The 18,899-nt window shown below is 40.6% G+C and overlaps 1 protein-coding gene across 1 annotated transcript in view; it reads left to right on the top strand.

Moving 5' to 3' along the window:
- The window catches only part of Adamtsl1 (ADAMTS like 1), a gene marked incomplete at its 5' end in the record, with an annotated part of 351,236 nt that overhangs the window by 193,310 nt on the left and 139,027 nt on the right, over positions 1 to 18,899 (top strand). The window contains one exon of the mRNA XM_035438677.1: positions 10,542 to 10,671. Within this exon, the coding sequence (XP_035294568.1) occupies positions 10,542 to 10,671 (130 nt within the window). The remainder of the gene's footprint in view (positions 1 to 10,541; positions 10,672 to 18,899) is intronic.

The raw sequence follows: 18,899 nt of genomic DNA, 5'->3' as shown, positions 1-18,899 counted from the left end.
ATTAATGCATTAGTGATGACCAATAACTGCACGTATTTATAGAGTGGTGCATGATTTGGTGTATATGTTGAAGGAAGATTAAAGCCAAGCTAATTAATCCCTTCAGGGATTCTTGAGGGGATACTAAGGAAGTGTGTGTGTGGCACTAATCTATATGGACATGTATAGAGAAACCAAGACGTGATGTCAGGGGTCTTCCTGAATTACTTCATCAGACGGTCTTTCCCAGAAGCAGGAGTCTGATGTTTCAGCTAGACTGGATGGACAGTTAAGTCCCTGGGATCTGCTTGTCTCTGCACCCCCAGTGCTGGGATTCAGGTGCAGGCTGCCATGCTCCGCATTGCAGCGAGTGCTAGTGATGTGAATTTGAATGGCTATGCCTACCCAGAAAGCACTTCATACACTGGCCAGCCCCTGTCAGTGGTTATGAAAAGGAGTGTGCTAGGAAAGGCATTGTGATAGGCCTTGCCATTATGGACAAATACATTAGATTGGTATTGCAATATTGCCCACACCAGTCAGTCCCAAGAGAGATGTCTGACAGGTGACAGATTGCAATCTGGTTCCCCACCAAAGTTTTAGAGCGTGTTGAGGCTCCACATGCCCAGTGAAGACTTCACTTAACCAGTGGGGGGAAAAAAAGTAGTCAAATAGTTTCCCAAAACTGTTTTCTAAACCATGACATTTGGGAAACTCTTTTAAAGGCATCTTTTGTTCTGGTTGAAAATGTAAGAATAAATGTGCCCACATTGTCCATTCACATGGAGTTGAAAGGGAATGAATACTACGAGCAAAGAATGTACTTTTCTCTAGCAGTTCTTTTTAAACATTTAATAGTTCTGACCTCAAGGTTCTTGTTTGTTTGCACATCTTCCAATTTCAAGCCCTGGAATTGTTGGAGTGTTTTAATGGAGAGCCCTGGTATTTTAAAATAGAAATTCTTCCAAATGAATCTAGGGGACCGCTTCCTGGAACTCAGCTAAGGCACTGTATTCACTTGGTGTGGTTCTTGCGCCTTGAGGATGTCCTTTCTTTCATGCCTAATGAGAGACAAGTGTTAAATAAACTTTGCTGATCTCTGAACCCCTATAGGACCCAAGAGGTCGGGAGGGGGGGCTGGATGTAGCTGGTGGCTGCCATTGATTCTTTGTTTTTTGTTTTGTTTTTGAGACAGGATATTACTATGTAACCCAGGCTCGCCTTTAATTTGTGGAATCCTCAACCCCAGCCTCCTGAAGGCTGTACTACCATACCAAATTGCCCCTGTTGAATATAATGAATGACTCAGAATTCCGACAGTTGTGTTTTTAATCCCAGATCCATGATCACCTAAATTGAATGTTCATTATATGTACTGAAGAACAAATGTGCTTTGAAACACACCATGGTTTCTCCGTTATGGTTCTCAGTTACAAGTCAAGCCTGGAATTTTATGAGAAGGTAGAAAAATAGATGCAGCAAGGGGATATAGAAATAACCAGATACCTTTATCTGAGAATCTAACACTTCTGCTGACCAACTAGGAGTTTAAAATGAATTTTTAGGGTATATGTGGAGTATATTAATTTTAAGAATTCTCAGCAGAAAGTGGTTGAGAAATAAGATTTGGATGTTTGATATACAGTTGATCTCTACCAATAGGAACTGAAATTTTTGTATGGCATATATTGTTCTTCATTTATACCCAAGAGAGTGCCAAGTTACTAAAATTTCTTAGGTCTTCAACTGTCAACAACCGAGCACAATGTGCCAAGGTAATATATTTACACCTAAAATGTTAGAGTTGAAATTTCCAAAGTGATAAAAAAATACACTTGGGTTATGTGGTCCATATGATGCCCATATGCACTAACAAATCACTTCAATATATGGGACATGTATATTTTCAAGTTACGATTTGGCAGTGACATTTTATTGTATTATCAGCTTTGATCATTCACCAACATAAAATGCATAAGATTATATGTAATAATGTGCAAGATATATATATATATTATATGTATATATTTATTTTAATCATTCTTACTGAAACCAACCTAAAATATTCAAGGTTAATAAATAGACTTTAAATCAATTAGAGTTATGGAGCCAGTCATGCTAGTTTTATTGTTTCTATAATCTTGAGATGAAATTGGATAGAAGAAAGGTAATATTTCAGCTAGTAGAAGTAGTAACCAAAAGGAACTAGTTAGTAATTTCAATCTTCAGTTGGTGGCTGAGGTTCACTGAACTATCATCAATATCACACAATAATCATACTATTCTGGGAGATATAAACACAGGAAATCCCATTTCCATGAAGATGAAAGTCCTCAGGCCTATGAATGCTGTCCTACCATCTCCTACTCATCATACTGTAATTTCCTATGTGTGGGTTGGTCGATATGGTCCAGGATAGCAGTTCTGAGCCTAAGCTGCACTGTGATATTGACTTCCTAGATGCCAAACCAACTTCAGAGTCTAGCTTAGGAAAAACATGGAACTGACATCAGCAGAATTTAGGGCGAAGTCTTGGACTGACTGCTACTTTCCCTTTCTACTCCTTTCTTCTCCTTTTGTCAGAAGAGTAGAACCCAGAATCAGAATATACTGTGCTTACACTCAGGTTCTCCATTGCTTTTATAATATTGGTTTCAGGGGACTAGAGAGATAGCTCAGTGAGTTTGCATAGTGCATGCTATGCAAACAGAAGGACCTGAGTTCAGATTCCAGTACAACATGGGTGGGGTCAGGTAACTGCATACCTGTAATCTCAGAACTTAGGAGTGAGGAGACAGGATTGCTGGGACTTGCTGATTGACAGCCTAGTTACAGGCTCAGTGAGAGACCCTGTCTCAGAGAAATGAGGCAGAGAATAATGGAGCAGAACACCCACCTCATCTAGCCTCTGCGTATGTACTAGCAAACACATATGTATACTATACTCTCACACATACACAAACATTAATTACATATATATATATATATATATATATATATATATATATATATATATGGATTCAAGATTCTGTTATTTCTTCTACAAGGAGCATGAACTTAGGAAACTACAGTTCTACATTTTTGCCTCCCCACCCCCAATGCCAGGAATATAGGAAATACAGACTCCTTCCCATTCTTTCCACATCTCCCACTCCAGGACAGCACCTCACTCCATGGTCCTTTCTTCCAGGCATCCCACCTGGCCCCTTTCAGTCTCATTTTCCCTCTGTGATTAGATTGCCCTGTGTCATTGATGTATTCATCCTAGAAACATGAACTATGTTGATCACAGAGTTTGCCCCATGTACTATTGAAGCATGACTGAACTTCTGTCTTGGGTTCTCCCACCTAAGAATGCCCGAGCAACTGACCCCATGCCAAAAGAGAGTTAATACACAGTGTTGCAGAGCCTGGCACATTGTTTTGTAATACCTTAGATTAAAACTTAGTAACTCTGGAGTGCTTCTTGATCTCAGCCTGTGGCTACCCCATAGGTGCTTTTGATCTGCTATGATTAATGCTCTGCAGAAGTATATGTTTGGGATTTAGAAATCCAAGGGAGGAGATTAGTGATGTCCTGCAGAAACCTTGCCTTTTTTACCCCACTCCTTGCCATCTTGGGAGGGCTTAAGTTCTATAAACAGAGAGTTCTCTGAGCAGAAACAAGTTCCAGCCCTCATACACCTAAAGCAGGCAATTTCAAGTAAGGCAAATGACAAGCTCTCTGGTCACTTACTGCCTCCGAGTTCCTGGAGAGCAACCCAGTTTTATAAGCTTTCCACAGCCCGAATAAAACCCAAATATGTTTTCTAGAATATCTAAAATGCTATCAGGTAGACAAGTTAGTAGACAATGTCTTATTTATTATCAGATTAGCATATAAAGTATTGGATTTCAACATGGCATCCTCACACATGTCATTGTACTCTGCTGTCAATCTTTCCCCTCTCCTCCCCTCTCCCTCTTCCTTTCCCCACCCTACACCTTTCAGTGGGTTCCCTTTCTTCCTTCAGCTAGTCCCCCTTTGTGGTTTGTTGTTACATGTAACCCATTACTCTACTTCCCACCCCTCTTTAGAGTTATTCCTCCCCTTCTGTAATCTTCTTCCTACCTTTGTAACCTATAAGTACACATATGTACAGACACACTGTACTGTGTGTGTGTGTGTGTGTGTGTGTGTGTGTGTGTGTGTGTGTGTGTGTGTGTGTAGACTACACATACATGAGAAAGGCCATGATATTTATCTTTCAGGGTCTCTTATGTAACATAATAATTTCCATTTTCTCCCAAATGGAATGATTTCATTTTTCTTTATGGCTGCCTAAAATTCCATTGTGTATATATAGCACATTTTCTTTAGCTGTCTGTTGATTAATATCTACTCTGGGTCCAATTCCTGGCTACTATGAATAGGGCATCTATAAACATGGACCTGCAAGTATCTCTATAGTATGACTAAGTACAGTCCTTTGGTTTTATATCCAACAATAGCACAACTAGATGATGTTTTCATTTTCAGTGATTTGAGGAACATCCATACTGTTTTCCATAGTGAATGTACAAATTTTCATTCCCACCAGCAGTGGATAAAGGTTCCTCTTTCCCCACACCCCAATCAACATTTGTTGCCATTTTTATTCTTGATGAGATACATCCTGATTGGAGGAAGATAGAATCTTAAAACAGTTCTAATCTGTACTTCCAGTGGCTGAGGATATTTAATATTTTTCAGGTATTTATTGGCCATATGTATTTCCTCCTCCTCCTCCTTTTGTGTGAATGGTGTGTGTGGATCTCTCTCTCTCTCTCTCTCTCTCTCTCTCTCTCTCTCTCTCTCTCTCTCTCTCTGTGTGTGTGTGTGTGTGTGTGCTTCTGTTCTGTGTGTATGAGTTCATGTATGTAAGTGCCGTGGCATGCATGTAGAGGAAAGAAGACTTGAGGAGTGGGTTCTTGCCTTCCATCGTTTTTTTCTGCCACTTTAACATGCAATCCTGACTAGCTGCCTTGCAAGCAAGCATCCAGCAATTCTCTTGTCTCCACTTCCCATCTCTTGCATGGTTCCAGGGATCTTAACTTGAGTCGTCAGAACTTTATAGCAAGCAATAAGTTATCCTTCCAGCCATGTATTTCTTCTATCAAAAACTGTTCATTCAGTTCACTGGCCCATTTATTGGCTAGGTTTTAGCATTTCTAGTGCTTTTTTGCAATTCTTTGTTGATCTTTAGTATTAATTGATATCTGGTACATAGTTTTCAATGAATTTTTTTCTCATTTTATAGGCTGGTTGTTCACTCTGAAGATTGTTTCCCTTGCTGTGCAGAAGCATCTTGGTTTTATGCACTCCCACTTAGCAGTTCAGGGGATTATCCCATGTTCTATTGGAAAGTTGTTCAGAAGTTCTTGCCTACACCTTGATCTCCAAGTATTTTACCTGTAAACTTTGTAGTCCTCCATTAAGGTCTTGGATCCATTTTAAATGATTTTCATGCAGAAGTAGAGTATGGTCTTGTTTCATTCTTCTACACATGGAAGTCTAGTTTCTTCAAACACATCACAAGAAGCTGTCTTTTTCCTCCAATGTGTGGTTTTTATGCCTTTGTGGTTATATATCTTGTGGGCTTTTTGTCTGCATTCTCCATTCTATTCTATGGGAATGCTGGTCTGGTTTTGTGCAAGTGTAAAGCTGATTTTGTTGGTCTATAATTTGAGATTGGGTATTGGGACACCTTTAGTGTTGGTCTTTCTACTATAAGGCCTTTGATGCTTGCATATGACTCCTCAGATTGGCTTTTCTGCTTCTGTGGAGAATGTCATTGGAATTTTGATGGGAATTGCATTGACTCTGTGAATCACCTTAATACAGCCATTTTAACAACATACTCTGTTTATCCCTGAGTATGGAATGTCTTTGCCTCTTTCAGTCCCTTTTCAGTTTTTTTCCAGGGTGTTCAGGTCTTTACTGCAGAGGGGTTGTTCACCTGTTAAGTTAAATTTATTCCTAAGTGTTTTTGCTTCTTGTGAAAACCATTGGGATTGTGATCTAGAAAACCAATTCTGGCAGCTCTAGGTTTTGTATAGGACAGTAGCGTAGTTGCTATTTCATCACTGTGACATATGCCTGAGAGAATCATTTTCATGGGAAAAAAATTTACTTTGGCTCGAAGTTTAAGGGATTCCAGTCCATAGTTAGCATCCTTCACTGCCATATGCCTGTGGTTAGGTGGAACATCATAGCTGCAGGACCACATGGCAGAGAAAACTTATTCAGACCATCCTCATTGTGGAGGAGAGAGATCATTTGACTGATGTATCTTTCCAGGGCACACTCCCAGTTACCCACTTTCCTTCCTAAACCTGGCCATCATATTGTGAATCTGTCAGTGGTACTCATTGATGAGGCCAGAAAGTTGTGCTGTTTCAATTTTTCCATGCTGGCCCAGAACTCATGGTAATCCTACTCTGTAGCTACCTGGCTTCACACTAGCAGCAATCCTCCTGCCTCACCTTCCTAGGTTCTAGGACAATGGGGTGGGAGCTATCGAATCCAGCAAGGTTACAGATAATGTGTTTGATCTTGGCTACTGTGTCATGCAGCGCTCCTTCTGCATTAAATTATCACATTTTGGCATCAGTGGCTCTATGGTGTGGTGCATTTTTAAAGTATTTCAACAGCATTGGTAGCAGCCTCAGGATTCAATCCCTTTCCTTTCAGCAATAAAACTCCCGTTTCATAAGCCTTTAGGGGGTATCTCAGATTAAAACCATAACAGTAAGCTGCATGTAGTGGCTTGTCATCATGGCTTTAAGAATTCTATACCATCCCCATGGGAAATCACAGATGGTAGCAACAAAATCTTGTGATCTGTCGTGTTATGTCATCATACCATGAATTTCCATATTTGGAGATCTGCCCACAGTTGGCATGACAGAATATGATAGAATGATCTAAAGTCCCATAAATCTTAGATGTTCTACCCTGAAATGGCCTACCCAAATTAAGGAAAACTTGGAAGCTAAAAGATTAGGGCGAGAGAAATAAAATGCTGAAACTGTCAGTCACATGACAAGTACCACAATCTATTAAAGGAAGGAAGGAAATCACTTTGGATTCTGGTTTTGCAGTCACTTTTTAAAATGATGCCATTGCTTGATGACATAGGTAAGTCTAACACTGAGAACATTCTCTTGCTTGAGAGACTTGGAGAAACCAAGGGTAGATTAGAAGAGAACTAACAAGCAGTAGGTATTTTTACTCTATTGGGTATCATTTGACAACTCAGAAGAGGGGGTGGGTATCAACTATAACTGCTTGAGTTCTAAGCATAGATTAATATCCTTAGATGTGGGTGTCTTTGCATATATAACTGTATATGGCTGAAAGCAAATTAGCAAGAATATCTTGTCTCGCCACTTCTCTTAAACTGAATACTGCTGAAATGATTCCAGACAAATGTCTGGGTTATTTCTGAAGATCTCCAGGGAAGCAGATATGACAGCCTCTTGGTCTTTTTAAATGTTAGTGCTGTCAGTGAGTTCTTAGAACCTCAGACACACTCAGTTCCACCATTCAGCAACCACATTACCTCGGGCAAGTCTTTTCATGCTCCTAAGTTTTGCTTTCCACTTCTGTAAAACTTGGGTTGGAATTCTGTTTGCTGCATAGAATTGTGGAAAGAACAGAGTAGTGTATGCTAAGTTCTGAGCTACAATACCTAGGTCATAATGGACACTGTAGATGTTAGTTGTCGTCAGGGCAACAGAATAGAATGTCTATTCAATAGACTCATTTAAGTGTTTCTGTGTTGCATTATAGCTATCTACCATGTAACCTTCATCAGCCACTGCTCAAAACACTACACTAGCATCATCTAGGGTGTGCAGGTGTCTCCTGGGATATTGTTTTCTATGGCTATAGTTACTGTGCATCTTATGTGTTGGTGGAACTATCAAAGTTGCCCTGTGTCACTGAAGAGATTAAACAGAATCAAAACAAAGCAAGATAGGAACAGATAAGCCTACAGAATATTGGATACCAAAATATGATGTCATACCTCATGTCCAAACACAGCAATCTCCCTTTCATTAAAATATAATGTGTTTTGTCTTGGATCCCTAAGGTTCTCTTTTTTATTTATTGATTGATTGGTGGTTACCCTATTCCTCTGTTCTGCTCCTTCTACACTAAAGTATCATGTTTTACCACCAGTGGCTATATAGTCTGGTAGCATTTTTAGAGTATTTTTGACACTAAACTATAATTATATCATTTACCCTTCCATTTTCTCCCTCAATTCTTTATGCACCCTGCCTTGCTCAGTCTCATATTCATACTATTTCTTTAACACACACATACATACACACAATATGTATGTGTGTGTGTTTGTGTGTGTGTGTGTGTGTGTGTGTGTGTGTGTATTCCTAAATATATAAATATAACCTGCTCAGTCCATATAAAGTAACTTGTACGTTTATGGTTTCGAGCTAAATTCCACTTGGTATGAGTGCATTGGGGACTCTTCCCTGGGGAAGACTATTTCTCTTGCTCTCAGCATTCCTTAGTTACCTGTAGTTCTTTGTCTAAGGTTGAGGACCCATCAGATTTCCTCCTGTCATATCAGAATGTCTATCGTTGCTGTTCTTGTCAAGGTGAAGTTTAGGCATGTTGATAAGACTTCATGGATTAGTTTCTTTGATATTTCTAGGGGACAACATCTCACAGCAAACTTCCTGTTCCTCGGGCTTTTATAATCTTTTTTTACCACCTCTTCTGCTATGATTCCTGAGCCTTAGGTACAGGAGATATGTTATAGATGTATCAATTGTGGCCGGGCACCACATAGTCACTTATCTGCATTTTGATTGTATTTTTCTGTGGTGATCTCTTTCTATTGCAAGGAATCATCTTTTGATGAGGGATGCAGCCTATACAAATCTGTGGATATAAGAATAAATATTTAGAATGTAATTAGGGATTATGTGGTTTGATTAAGTGGCAATAATGGGTTCTCTATGAAGATACATGATTTCACTAGCTCTGGTTAATTGACTGGGTTTTCCAGTACCAGGCATGATCTGGCTCATTTAGCAGGCCTTAAGTTCAGTTAGAGAGCTCTTGGTTACTACCACAGTATGTGTTCCATTATTGCACTTAGACTTATCATGCTATATTGATCAATGCTTTAGTTCATGAACATCATAACTAAGTAGAGTTGTTGGTTTCTTCCTTCCCTTTGAAGCTTGTGTGGTACCTTCTGCTACCATGAAAACTATTCCTCACGGGGGAGGCTTTTTAGCTCAGAACCAACTCAGATCATCTCAGTCATGTGTCCAAACTACATGTTGTCTTCAACCTCTGAGAGACAACCAAGTGCAACAGCAATAGCCTATGTTTGGGGAGTCTCTTGGTCAACCCCGACCAACAATTCAAAATGGGGTTTCTTATGCCTGATATTTGGATTTTTGTAGATAGTCTATGGATCTTGAGGGAAGTATTATCAGCACAGATGAGACTTTTTCATTTAAACTATGAAAAAACTACATATTTATATTGTTATATGTAATTTTAGGTAGATAATGATTCCTTATAACCTTTTCAGACATCCTTATTATTTTACCCCATTCTTCCTTTTTCTGTATTCATTCCCCCTTCCTAATTAAAGCACCTCCATTTTTCCATATCCTCCCTTAAATCACTTGTACTTTGCTGCTCCCTTCTATTTCTCCCTACCCCCTACCCTGGCAGCGGTCGCTCTTTACCTTCCTGGTTCCTACACTTACTCCAGGTTACGTACTCACATCTAAAAGTTTGGGGTTGGGAACTACAGATGAGAGAGAACATGTTAAGTTCTTTTCTGGGCCAAGGTTACCTCATTCAATATTATCCTTTCTCTTCATTTACCCGAAAAGCTCATGATTTTCTTTACAACAGAATAGTATTCCTTACTGTATATATACACCACATTTGCATTATTCATTCATTGGTTAAAGACATTTGGGTTGTTTCCATTTCCTACATATTGTAAACAAAGCAGCAACAGACATGGCTGAGCAAGCAAGTATCTGTGAAACAGGATGTCAAGTCCCTGTGGCATATGCTAAGAAGTGGTATAACTGGGATCATATGGTAGATTTATCTTTAGCTCTTTTAGCATTCTCAACACTGATATCTAGAGTGGCTGGATCTGTCTGGTAGCATTGTTAAAGCACTTCAGCCACCTATGTTTTCAGAAAGTTATCTTCCTCAAGAGGTGTACTGAGAGAAGCCACAGGCTCATGAGTTCCTCCTTTCAGATGGAATAATTACTTTTAAAAAGTTGTGATGCCTGAGTTCAAAACCAGAGCCTTGTTCATCCTAAGCAGTCACCCAATCACTGAACCGTACTCCCAACCCTAGATCAAGTGATGCTTAATAAGATTGGCAGTGCTGTGCTTCCAACTGTAGCCTCTAACGTGCAGTGAGAGTCCCACCCATCAGAGACCTCCCACCAGCTGCCTGTCTACACTTCATCACCCCCACACACACCCACTCTGCACTCTGGCCTGACAGTGTGATTTGTACACAGGTGTCCAGGAGGCTGTGGTAAGCTGCCTGAACAAACAGACCCGGGAGCTTGCTGATGAGAACCTGTGCGTGACCAGCCGACGGCCCCCCCAGCTCCTGAAATCCTGCAATTTGGATCCCTGCCCAGCAAGGTAAGGGATGTATTGCTACCCATGCCAACCATGAGCATAGGTTGAACTGGGTGCATCTCTCTATGGGCAACACAGGAACACTTATTGTTACCCAATGTTTTGAAAACCAATTAGCGTCAGTTCAAACTTCTAGTCAAATCCACTTAAATTTAATTGAAAGCAGGCCATGGAATTCTAGCCCAATCAATGGTCATACAGTTCAGAGGCTCCATGCACTAAGCATATTTATGGCATGACTATTATGTGCATGTAGTGTGCTGTTGCTTTCCCCTAAAGTGAAAATGAACTGACCACAGACTTCATGATCTATGCCACCTTTTAGCCTGCATCCCAAGCCCTCACACCATAGTAATAAACTAACTTTCAAATTACAGAGTACAAGGTACTGAAGCATCTGGGTGGTATAATTGACCCACTGTGAAATCTGTGTGCACAGGGCATACAGATTCATTCTAGCATGCACTGGGGTGTGTGTGTATCATTCCATATGCGTAAAATCAATTAGACCATTTCATTGTTCAGCCTTGCCTGTGTCTCATTATCGCCCAACCTTGAGTCTCCGCTAATCAATCCAATCACTGCTTTGGTCCTCACAATTTTATGGTGTCTCGAGAAATTTGCCTTTTAGATACTTTTTTTTTTTTTGAGCAAACACTCTGTATGATTCTGGTTTGGAAGGGATATGTCTGAGGAACTAAAGCCAGACTTTCAAATCTACAGCTGCATTGAGGAATGTTACTGGCTAAGGTCATGTCCTAGATATGAAAGGAATGTTGCTTCTGAATATTTCTCATTTCTCTGCAAAATACATCATATGAGTCACTGTATTGTTTTCAGGTGCTAACAGTAGTTTGCTGGTAAAGCCTGTGTGCCCATTGTCTTCTCTCTCAACCAGATCCAGTTGTTCCCTTTTGTTGGGACTTGAAAGAGAGTTTCAGGCCTTCTCCAGTCACATGACACATCACCATGGTGACTTTCTGGTCACCATAGTTGTTCCATGTATTGATCTGAATGGCAAAACTGAGCTTTCACCTTCAAATATAGAGGTGAACGTGGTGGTCACCAGTGCCACATCCTCCAAGGCAACAAGTCAGCCACTTGTCTGGGACAGCAGCCCACCCATCAGAACAATAGCCAGGAAGAGAGATTCAAGGGCTGGACAGAGAGAAGCTGACAAGAGAGAAGCTAGATCCAGTGTGTGAAATCCCACACAAGTTTATAGCATGGCTGCTATATGCATGTGTCTCTGCTATAACTAGTGCTCATCTCTAAACCTCCTAGCTGTTCAGGTGCATGACCCTATCTTGATTAGAAAAGAATACAAACTCCTCTACTTAGTGACAGTTCCCCATATTAAAAGAAGCCTGCAAGGTCCTTGGCTAGAAGGGTGGCAGGTAGGATGGGACCAAGGAACTGCTGGAACTGTTCTTTCTGTTCTGCCCACTACAAAATGAAATTATTGGACAAGATAACATGAAATTGCCATGCCCTATACAAATATCCCATGGTTATTCATTATTCCATAGGCAGAAGTTTCACACAGCTACCAGCTTTTCTGTGTGTTGTTAACTCCTGTCTGTTATGCCCTGCTCATTTTAGCACATTCCAATGCTGTGGTGAGCTGAGGCAAAGCCAGGGAGTCAGTATTTGAACTGGGTGAAAATTGCATTCTTTCTCTGAGAAGAAAATAATAATAATGATAATTAATCACATGACACAGGCATGCTTTCTCATTCTCAAAGGGCTAGATAAGGTTAATTTAGATAATGTTGCTTTACTCCTGGTCCTTTTTTTTTTTTTTTTGGTTATAGATTCTTTACTTAAATATTTTTTATTTGAATTACAAACAAGATTGAATTACATGACAATCCCAGTTTCCTTCTCCCTCCCTTCCTCCCCTACCACTCCCAACTAAAACCCTACCTATCACATATCCTTTCTACTAATCTACACCTGATTCAACTTTTCTGCTCCCTTATGACCTCTGCATTCTTCCTTTTCTTCCCTTCTCATTCTCATAGCTCGATCCCCACTCTTCCCATGTTCTCAATTTGCTCAGGGGATGATGACCCTTACCCCTTCTACCCCTGGTCCTTTTTAATTGATTCTCCTATGGACTATTTCAGGGTATCTTCAGAGCAATCTTCTCTTCCCAGTCTTTTCAGGATAAGATATATACACATGTTTGGTAGAAATGTAACCATATGCCCTTCTCCTCTACACCCTCAGTCCAGTCAGAGATTATTTAGATCCTCAATTTCCCATTCTTCAGCAGGCTTCTGTGTCCCTTGTGTTTTTTTATCTTATGATGGACACAGCATACCAGCCACAGTTCCCCCTCCCTCCCCTTCTCCCCCTTCCCCCAACCTCCCTGCAACCCACCCCCATCCACTCCTCAGAAAAGTTAAGTCCTCCCATGGAGAGTCAACAAAGCTGCTCGGGGTCCCACAAACAGACCAGGCTACAAAACTGTCACCCATATGCACAGGTCCTGGTTTGGTCCCATGCAGGCTCACCAGCTGTCAGTCTAGAGTCTGAGCTCCCACAGCTTGGGTCAGTTGTCTCTGTGTGTTTCCCCATCATGATCTTGACCCCACCCCACCTTGCTCACATAATCCCTCCTCCCTCTCTTCAACTGGACTCCCTTAGTTCTGCCTGGTGCTTGGATGTGGATCTCTGCATCTTTTTCTGTCTGTTACTGGATGACGGTTCTATGATGACAGTTAGGGTAGTCACCAGTCTGATTAGAGGGGAAGGCCAATTTCGGTACCCTCTCCACTATTGTTAGGGGTCTCAGCTGGGGTCATCCTTGTGGATTTCTGGAGTCTTAAATTCTCTTGGCCTTTGATGAACTCCACGTGCTTTTTGGAAAAAAAGAAAACCATAGCATTTCTATGCAACATACAGAAATTGTTCGAGTCTTCACTTTGAGTGTCTAGGAGGAGTATAGATAGGCCTCTATACTCAGGGAGTTGTCAGTTCAGATGGCTGCTGGTGAAGAAGCCACCAGTCTGTCATATGTTCAGACTAATGCTATCGTATCCAGAATGACAAAGGCCTCTGTCTTTCTGAGGCAGCTTCTGAGGCCCACACTTTGTCCCTCTGGTTTCCTCTGTGTGAAGCTGAGTTGGTATCAGAAGCTCATGTCTCTGACTTTCAGCAGCATTCCCACATGAAGCTTTCAGAACTGGTCACTCACAGCAGGAGATGAACATTCCCAGGCCGGAAGGATTCTCTGGCTTTCCCAGTTTTTGTATGTACATCTGAGTGCATATGTGTGCCTGTGTACAATGCCTACCTTCTTTAGATAACTTAAAAAAAAAAACAGTAGTTTCTATGGAAGAGACTTTTAAAAATCCTTTCTCTCAACTTTAAGTCTTAATCCTTCTCTCTTGGTTTCAATGATTCAGGAACCAACAGGTGACAGGTGATTGTTCACCTGGAGACCATGTTTGTAAATTAGCAAGGTTTAGCACATGCTATGAATGTGAGCTGGAAGGCCTCGGTGCTATTCCTATCATCTTTACCATCTCTTTTCCCTCTTCCAGGTGATATTTAAAATGCCATTATTAGTCTCCTTTTCATGAACTCAGGGCCTTAGTTGTCAAGGTAAAATGTATATATGTAGTGATATATTGGTTACGACCTAATAAAACCACTGAATATCAGAATGCAAAGCTAGCCACAGCAATAGAAGCTGGGCAGTGGTGGCACACACCTTTAATCCCAGGACTCAGGAGACAGAGGCAGATGGATCTCTGTGAGTTCAAGGCCATCTACGACTATTTGAGAGTAAATCAGTCTAAAAAAGAAACAGAGCTCACACCTTTAATCCCAGCACTAGAGTGGTATATAAGATAGGAGCAGGGTATTCAGGACTCACTCAGCAATTAGTCTTCAGCCACACTGAGGATAGTATCTCCCAAGCCTTGGTAGAGGTAAGAGCTCTCTAGTGGCCAGCTGTTTTGCTTCTCTGATCTTCAGCTTGAACCTCAATATCTGTCTCTGGGTTTTTAATTATTCATCACACACACACACACACACACACACACACACACACACACACACACACACACGAATGCACACACTCACACACACGTGGTTTTACAAAGTGAAGAATGATACAAGGTGAACATTGATGGATGGAATAGGGACAAAGAGGTTCAGTAGTTAGTGATAGCCAGTGCAAAGTTTGATTCTGGGAGGGAAGGAACCAGACTGTGAAAGAAAAATATTTATTCCTTTGCAAGATTCCCTAAAATTGGCCATAAAGCATCGGATGCAGTCTTGCTTGTAGAGCACCAATGAGAACTTTATTCAAAGTTGATAAGAAAGGAGTTACTATCATGGAGAAGGAAACTCCTTTGTACATGTTTAACACTAAGTAATTTGAGTCACTAAAGTTACACCATCTTCGCCAGTGTGTCATCAGTAGATGAGGCTGTCTCAGAGAAGACTTTTAAAAGAAGCCAAGATCCACTGTAGAGCAAGAAATTAATCTCCTGTTCCCAACTTAAAAAGAAAAAAAAAGCTCTCTCTGGGTGTTCTAAGTAGCTCATGAAGAGACCTGCTCATTAAAACTCAAGGGAAAGAAAGTAGAAAGATCAGAGGATCAAAATGGCTACTGTGAGATAGTGTCTTTGATGTAATAGGGATGCTGCAATCATGAACTCTGAACACTATGGTTGTCTGCATGTGACCTGCACAGTGACCATATCAGCCAAAATGCTATTCTGTGTGGGAGAAAGGTTCATACAACCCTACCCCTGGATGAAGAACTAAAGGCAATCAATGGCTGTTGAGGGAGAGAGAATCAGTTTTCTCTAGGGATAAACCTCCTGATAGGTTCTCCAATCCTAATTGGTCGGTTCTAAACACACATACTTACAAGCAACAATAGCTAGACTCAGTAGATTTGTGTGTGTGTGTGTGTGTGTGTGTGTGTGTGTGTGTGTGTGTGTGTGTGTGTGGTGTGTAGCAATCTAACAATAGTAATTATAGAAGTCATGATTCAAGAGGAGGGGAGGGGACATGAGAGGAATTGGAGGGGGAAGGAAGGGTAGAAATAAGGTGATTACAGTGTATTCAGTTATCAAATTCTTAAAAGAATTTTTTTTAAAAAAAACCCTCACATACAGCATTTTTCCTCAGAAAGTTCAATGTTTCACTTAGCACTGCTCATTATAAAGCTCTCACATCCCTGGGACACTCAAAAAGAATAGCAAAGAGATCTAAGCCTCTTTGGCCACTTTTAGATAACTTTTTAAAGGCTGTGGTTGTTTTTAGATCTTCATTTTCATCTTTAAAATGGGATAACTTTTTAGAATGCTGGGTATAGTGAGTCACAACTACAATTTCAGTTCTTGGATACCGGAGCAAGAGGATTGCCATGGATTTAAGGTGAGTTCCAGGCCAGCATTGGCCACAGGATGAGACTGGCAATAACAACAACAGTAGGATCTGTGCTGGGATGTAACACATTGTCTTGGTGTTTGAGTAGTATGCATAAGGCCCTGGGTTCAATACCTGTACTTACACACACACACACACACACACACACACACACACACACACACACAGGTCTTTCTGCCTTGTGACTAAAATCCAAGAACTCAGAAGCAGAATCAGGAGAGTCATGAGTTCCAAGCCCACCTAAGGTACCTAAGTACCCAAGTCTGCCTCAAAAATTAATAATGAAGAAAAATAAAAACAGAATCACAATAGTCACTCAGAAAAATTCATTGTTGTCTTTTAGTTTTGCTGAGGAATACTAGTTATAATTTAAATGAGAGAATGATATTTTTAAATTCAAGACAAATTTGATTAGATTTCAGCTAAGTCTTAATAAACAAGTGACTATCTTTCTGGTTTATAAAAGCAGTGACATGAGCAGCCAGTGCAAGCCAGAAATCACCACTTTAAAAAAAAAAAGTATGGCTGTTATTAATTATAAGCATTTGATAGCTTAGCCAGTGTGTGTTGAAAAGATTTGGTAAATGTGTGTGGAGGAGGGGAATGGAGTCAGCAATGAAAGCCAGATGGCTGAAAATGAAGGAAATTCCAGGCAATTTCTGCAGCTTTGTTCTAACATACTTCTTAAACTAAACTTTTATTTCTGTGCAACAGAGAACAGCTGAGTGGTGCCGAGGAGATAAACAGTGGGGGTGGGAGCTCCTAATTCCAAGAATGATACTCAAGTCTCTGCCTTCTCCTTCTCCCTCTCCCCACATCCTGCAGTAGCCTTAATCTCTTTGCTCAGTCCTAGAACCAACAAGAATAAAAGAAGCTGGGAATCCTTATTCAAGGGGAGTGTTGTTGGGGCCACAGAATCCCCTCCTTAAAAGCAGACCAGAACGCCCACTTTATTGTTCACTAATAAGACCCATGCACACTGACAGCACATGATTTCCAATTTCAAGTTTTCTTTTATATTTGCTTAAAATGGCCAGAGCAAAAAGTGTCGCCTTTTAAGACAGCCACGTTTTCATTTAGTTGATGGAGATTTCAAAGTATCGCAAGCCCCCGGTCTTGTTTTAAGGGTTACTATTTCAACATGTTCTCTAAAGGTTGGTTTATCTTCTGCTGGTTCCCCAAAGCTCCCTTTGCTGCCTTTTGGCTCTGCCCTGCTAAGTTTGCAATTGTGAAGCAAAAGCACATCAAAGCTCATCAGCATCCAAAGAAATTATGTCCTGGTGTCAGTGGAGTACTAACTCTTACTACCATTGCCTTCTCTGGTATATCCAGGTGTATCTTCCACCCTTTCCCTTTTCTTTACTAGTGGGTAGGTTACAACACAGGAGCATGCTTCTTAACATTGAGAGTAATTGAGCCAGTGGGCACCTGTTCACCTTCTCTATCAGGGATCAGAATTGTTCCAGTAACATTTTGCTATCAACAAAAATAAAAAATAACCTTGTCGGGAATCTAAAATTACTTTGTGAGCACAGAATACACTGTGTGGAGCTAGAGAAAAAATGAAGTGACTAAATGTACCTTCTCAACATGTCACCTGAAAGAATGCATGATTCATTCTAAAAAGATGAAAACATGAGCTTTAGGAAAACCCATCCATCAAGTCCTAAGAAGGAAAGCCTTTTCTGGTTTCTTAACACATAAGAAATTGGACATTCCCTTAGACCTCAAAACCCTAAACTCCATGAAGTTTTTTTATGGGCCATTGACTGCTGTGAACTTTCTGCACAAAAAATAAAGCAGAGAGAATTTTATATTTCAATCCTGAAAAAGTAAAAATGAAATGGACATCTTCATGCCCAGCGGGCTACTGGTACCAGTCCTCAGAATGACCAGAACACAAAACCCCATCTTGAAGATGTCACCTGTTGTTGAAGGAAGACTTCAATGGTTGGAAGGCTATCACATGGTTCTGAGAGAGCTTGAGACTTCAAGGTGGCTTCTTCCTGGAGGAGGTAAAGTCTGTGCTGAATGGTGAGGCACACAAGGAGGGTCATCCTAGTGAAGAAAAGAGAACATGTTTCAGAACACAGGAAAGAACAAGCAGTGAGAGCCTTGGCTGAGGCCAGACCCAGGGAGGCCTCAGGCCATGGAGGTATTTAGACTATATTTCCTATATTAGGTGGAGCTCAGTGAAAGAGCTTAAACAGGGTCCTAAAAGGGCCAGTCTTGCTTGGATAAAGATGACCCTTGATGACCATCAAAGACAATAAAATAGTGATGGCTAGCTTTTGTTATCACCTATTTATCTCAATTATTTCTCTTGGCAGAATCACAAATTATGTATTCTGCTTGGCACTTCCAGTGACAAACACAGTACAAATGTTAGCATTTTGTTTTCTCCCTCCAGTAACACAGTATGTGCTGACTTAGCCTGACCACCAGACAGGATAATGACCTCCCAGGAAAGGGTGTCATAAAGGAAGTCATGATTAAGCCAGCTAAGGTTTCTTGATCATCAAAGCCCTCCAATACTAACAGTCTGGGATACTTTGATGATAGGGATTATTTCCTACAGAATCAAAGTTTTGCAAGAGAGAAAGAAAATGTGCATTGATTCTATTTTTAAAAATTACCTGGAATCACATTTAACACGCAGAAATATCTCAGCACAAAACAGGAACCGGCTTCCATGATAAAGAACCATAACAGATACTGAGAGTAAGATTTCACTTTTCATATGAACACTTAGGCTCAACATTCATGAATTGAAGACAGCTGCAGACAGAAATGGTGAATGTTTTCACAACACCTTA

This window comes from Cricetulus griseus, chromosome 2 (genome assembly GCF_003668045.3).
Source record: "Cricetulus griseus strain 17A/GY chromosome 2, alternate assembly CriGri-PICRH-1.0, whole genome shotgun sequence".
Classification (NCBI taxonomy): Eukaryota; Metazoa; Chordata; class Mammalia; order Rodentia; family Cricetidae; genus Cricetulus; species Cricetulus griseus.
The sequence above is the reverse complement of the archived record's forward strand: the minus strand, read 5'-3'. Positions and strand labels throughout refer to the sequence as shown.